The sequence below is a fragment of the Sinocyclocheilus grahami genome, unplaced genomic scaffold, assembly GCF_001515645.1.
Source record: "Sinocyclocheilus grahami isolate Dianchi unplaced genomic scaffold, SAMN03320097.WGS_v1.1 scaffold40.1, whole genome shotgun sequence".
Taxonomy (NCBI): Eukaryota; Metazoa; Chordata; class Actinopteri; order Cypriniformes; family Cyprinidae; genus Sinocyclocheilus; species Sinocyclocheilus grahami.
In genome coordinates this window covers 1,615,596-1,620,918 of record NW_015505219.1, presented here as the reverse complement: position 1 = coordinate 1,620,918, position 5,323 = coordinate 1,615,596, and the positions used below count along the sequence as shown (strand labels likewise).

Here is a 5,323-nt window from a genome sequence, read left to right as displayed (position 1 = left end):
GGGGGGGGGGGGCGGTTAGACATTAAACATTGACATTAGTATGTTTTTTATATTATTGCCAATTAAACATGGACATTACATTCAATTCACAGCATTTATAAATACATATAGTGCCCCAAAGAGTATTTGGACACACTCAATGTATACATTTTCTGCATCCATAGAAAATAGCATGACATCTGCAAACAAATGATGCAGATTTAAGACAATTTTTTCAGAGTCATTTTTACACATCGAGGTCTTAAGGTGATCATTAGTATGAAATAATTTCTCCTCAAGTTCACACACCTAGCAGAATAACTGCAGCTGTAGTTCATCAAATGAACTATGATGATACACTAGCATTTGAAAACCAGAACATTTCCAAATACTTGTCTTAATGGCAGATAGTATATCTATTATTTTATGACTTAATACAAACATCTATTTCTGTAATATTTTTTTGGAAGGTATGCTTGTGCTGTCTTAAATGGTTCATTTACTCATTTATCTCTAATTCATTTATTTCATTCGTTTTAAATGAAATTAATTTTTCTTGGGTAAATTATCCCTTTAAAACAAATGGCACTTGGTTTGATATTTTATCATTTATTAAAGACATTGAATACATGTGTTAATGTTTATTAATAACAAGGTTACATTAATGTTGGTAACCAAACGTAGCTGTAGCCGTTGACTTCCATAGTATTTTATTCCATACCAGCAACTGTTTGGTTACCAATATTCCTGTGTGTTCAACAGAAGAAAGAAACTCATACAGGTCTGGAATAACTTGAGGGTAAGGAAATGATGGCAGAATTTTCATTTTTGGGTGAACTATACCTTTAAGTTTGCTTTTTTAAGAGTCTTGAGGTCACTGTATATTGGAGGGACAAATCTAATGTCTAAAAACTAAAAAAGGGGATACTATGCAAAAATGACTTACAAAATTACAAACCATATTCTCCCTTTTCTGTCTAGCCGTCTTTAATTTAGTCTCTTACCGTTTCAGAGCAGCATAATATAAATGCAGTAGAGCTGTGCAGTCTTTGCCACCATTGAAGCCAACACAGATTTCATTAGTCGAGTATTTATCCATTGCCATCTCAATGGTCCCCAATGCTGCAGCTACTTTCTTCCCCAGCATCGTCTCTGTGAGATATTTGGCATACGTGTTTAACAAGGTTATTCTCAACTGATTTAAATTGAGATTTAAACTGGTCAAGATCAAACACATGCAACTGACTGTGACAACAGCACTCAAATATGGTTAAAAAGCAGCTCACCGCTTTTCGAGAGTGCGTACACCTCTTCAGCTGCGACAGACACTGGGTCGGTGATGAGAGGAACCACAGATCTTTCAGGTAGCTCTTCTATCAGTTGAGTTCTTGCTCGTTCCACATCTTCTGCACTGTCAGAGTCCAAAACCAATCGGACACGATGATAATTACTAAGCCAGTCTGGGTAAGAGCCCAGAGAGACACGCTTGCCCCAACCTGCCTGCAGTTTTGTTAGACACTGGGCAATATCAGTCTCATCTGCATCCACAAACACCTCACGGGTGTGAAAGGTAGTCCCAGAACCTGAAAACAGATGGGCCAGTCCATTAAAAGACTTTTCCAGCAGAGAGGGGATGCCGGGAAATATGTATACGTTGCGGACACTGACAAGAGGGAAACGATTTCGCTGGCCTGTCTGAGGGTCTATGCCAAAATTGAGTTTGGCTGAAACTGGAACCATGGCAAGCTTCATCTGGGCACTATTGGGAGTGACTGGGCCAAAGAACCCCTCCACTAGCTTTGTGAGTTCAGGGTGAGCATGCAGACCTTCACCAAATGCCTTAGCAACGCTCTCAAAAGTAACATCGTCATGGGTGGGACCGATGCCACCGGATGTGATGAGGTGAGTAACAGAGGAGGAAAGCTGTGCCACTTCTTTAGCAATGACTTCTCGGACATCAGGTACAACAGTGATTCGCTCTACGGTGACGCCAAGCTTTCGAAGTCCACAGCACAGGAAGGCACTATTTGTGTCGACAGTGTGACCCTGCAATGTAAGCATATAAACCAAAGTTTTTTTTTTAAAATATTGCTTTCTAATGATTCTAAAAGCATTTAATTTCTGAAGTTGAAACCTCCCTGCATCTGTCAATGGTCGGAAAACAGATAATCCAGCTCCCAACGGTCATAGCACATAAAAGACAATTTAAGAAAGGGTTAATTGTGACTATTATCAATTGCTATTTAAATTACCTTGAGGATCTCATCTCCTATGATGAGTATTGCTGCTGTGGCAGCACCATCTTTCTGTGTGGAGGATGCATTGCAGTTCTGAGCCATTGGGATGATTTGGCCTCCAATTCGCTGAACCCTCTTAACTACTCTACTGATCCGAGGCAATGCCTGCTGCATTCAGCCGAAAATGGTGACACAGGAGAAAGGCAATGAAAGAAAAAGGAAGAGACAGATGGAGAGGGTCTGTTGGGAACAAGCACAAAAGTCTAAGCAATAAAACTAGTCGACTTGACGTTTAAATTTATAAATTACAATGCTTTATTTCAAGACTGAATATTAAACATATCACAAATGTGGACAAAAAATAAAAATTTCTCTAGACCTATACACTTGTATAGATGGTTTAAACATAAACCCAAAACATAACTTTCATTTAAAAACAATTGACAGGTCTTAGGACTGCATGATTAATGGGAATGAAATCTGAACCCTCTTAACTACTCTACTGATCCGAGGCAATGCCTGCTGCATTCAGCCGAAAATGGTGACACAGGAGAAAGGCAATGAAAGAAAAAGGAAGAGACAGATGGAGAGGGTCTGTTGGGAACAAGCACAAAAGTCTAAGCAATAAAACTAGTCGACTTGACGTTTAAATTTATAAATTACAATGCTTAATTTCAAGACTGAATATTAAACATATCACAAATGTGGACAAAAATAAAAATTTCTCTAGACCTATACACTTGTATAGATGGTTTAAACATAAACCCAAAACATAACTTTCATTTAAAAACAATTGACAGGTCTTAGGACTGCATGATTAATGGGAATGAAACCACAATCGTGACATGACTTTGTGTAATTATCAAACTGCAAAGACTGCAGTTTATTTAAATAAATGCTCTGAATGCACTGTGTTCATTTACACGTGATCAGCTCACGATCCTGTGTTTTCAGGGTTTTAGAGATGCTTGATTTGAGGTAAATGCTGCTCCACACAATCTCATCTCTAAAAGTTTTTCGATCAGCTATAAAATGCATTTAAAAACGCAACATGCACTGCACCAACAATCTTCCCAAACTCGTAATGCAAAGTGCTTATAAACTGGCAGTTTTCAACAAAAGAAAAGCTTTAAGGGTCTCTGAGGTTTTCTGCAAAAATAGAAGATTGATGGTTTAATGTTTGAAAATTTAGAAATTAAGAAGAAATTAGTATTGCAATTTTACAGCTATGATGTCAAATTAAACAAATTTTCTTATTATTTTCAGTGAATATACTGCAATACTAATATTTCTTGTTTGCTTAATACTTGATTTCTTAATAATAAATTTGTATTTTCATATTGAGCTGTCGCTGCCAATGGTTCATGTCACTGCTATGTTTTTTAGTTCAATTATACCTTGCTCTATTCCTTCAAACTGTCTGTATTCAAAAGCATGACCACAGAGTGACTCCACATGGCCTAATGAAGAAAGATCATCAAAAAGTCGAAGGGGTCCTACGCAGTCAACTATAAACGGTCCACATCACTAACTAGACTATTACAGAATAGTCCAGACAATAATAACAACTTATTGCAACATTTTGAACGTCTTGAAAACAAATGTCTTCTAAAATACCTTACTAAGGTGGTTTACAAAGAAACTAAAATTATGCGCCAGAACAAACTTTATTTACCTTCTTTAGCTGCATAATTATCAAAATCGAATTATCTGATCTACGTCACTAAATAGACAAAACATCTGGATGTTTATAGGACTGTATCATTTATCCTAAGTAACGTTCCCCACTCACGGTTGTTGGCAGAATAGTTTGCTTCACTTACCTGGCACGTAACTGAATCCTGGCTTTAGTCCGGATTGCGTGTCCAACTAAATGCTATTCAATGAAGCACTTATATAATTGAAGACTGGGTCAGGCAAATCAATGATTACATTACAGTTGTAATCACAGTACAGTCACCATGTTCTCAAGGTACTGTCACGGTCATATGAACAGAGTCCCAAGTGTTCCGCATGTTAGTGCCGTGAAAGCTATGAACATGCCAGTTGTAAACATTGCTAACGCTGCTAATGCAAGCTCATACACAATAAAAAATCGGAATACTACTTTTTAAAAGCTAGACTTGATTTATTAATATTTACTACCGGACGAGAACTCACCATAACTAGCATTACGCCAGCTACATATCTGTAAGAACACTTGGTTGCACTCTTATTGTCACGTGACGTCTCTTGGCCAATTGAAGCGAGGCGTTGAATTACTTCCTCAATAAACTAACCAATCAGCGTAAAGAGGGCGGGAACTTCCCCCGGGAAGTAAAGCAGACTATTTGCAGATGTCCTTTATACAATTTACATATTGATTCTATTGTAATTGTTACATTTAAATGTCCCTTTGAACAATTGTTAAACTATTTATGTAAAATCAGCTTAGTTTTCTTCTACAGTTAGTCACATGGCCACTTCTCAGGTTAGGTTTTCCTGTCATTTGAAAAGTACGTTACGCTGTGTGTAACATGGAAGTCCCCATAAATCATCCTTTTCAAGTCCATGGGAAATCATATGATTACGCTAAATGTGTAGTTCCACACCTACCTCAGTTCGTTGCTGTACAAACAGCTTAGGTACAGCTGTTGAACACAAACGCCTTTTATTTCCTTTGGCTACACTGAAATCGGATGGTAAAAAATGTTGGCTGCAGACCCTCAATCCGCGGATGGACTGAACTGGTGCTCCGGTATCTCGATGAAGGGCGATCAGCCACAGGTTCAATCTTTCTGGATCGTGCAGGGGCAATGTGTGAAAAGTCAAACTTTCCTCTTGCATTGACGCCCACTGACGGAGTCGCACGCATTTCTCTTGGTTGAAGCATCCAGGATAAGCACACACGCGCACCATTTTGAAAACTCCACCGCCACGCGAAACCGGTAAAGTTTGCGTGCACTTTCTTATCTGTTGTGAATAGAGCTGTTCAGTTTGTAGTCCTCAAGAACTATCAGATTCGAACCCCGGTGATGGGCGCATTCGTGAAGCTCAAGCTTTAGAACCGTTGAGAATCATTTGTTTCGAACCAGAGAAAACTGCCAAAGTCACGTGATGTCAATAAA

The 5,323-nt window shown here is 38.4% G+C and overlaps 1 protein-coding gene across 5 annotated transcripts in view; it reads right to left on the bottom strand.

The window, feature by feature from the left end:
- The window catches only part of LOC107582068 (FAD synthase-like), a 10,899-nt gene extending 5,576 nt beyond the window's left edge, over window positions 1-5,323 (bottom strand). For 4 of the 5 annotated variants that reach the window (XM_016267790.1, XM_016267789.1, XM_016267792.1 and 1 more), the window contains exons 1-4: window positions 4,812-5,323; window positions 2,232-2,384; window positions 1,266-2,025; window positions 984-1,131 (exon numbers count right to left, since the gene is read on the bottom strand). In XM_016267790.1, the coding sequence (XP_016123276.1) occupies window positions 984-1,131; window positions 1,266-2,025; window positions 2,232-2,384; window positions 4,812-5,114 (1,364 nt within the window). In that variant the 5' untranslated portion in view covers window positions 5,115-5,323. The remainder of the gene's footprint in view (window positions 1-983; window positions 1,132-1,265; window positions 2,026-2,231; window positions 2,385-4,811) is intronic. The other variant, XM_016267791.1, reaches the window with a different exon arrangement.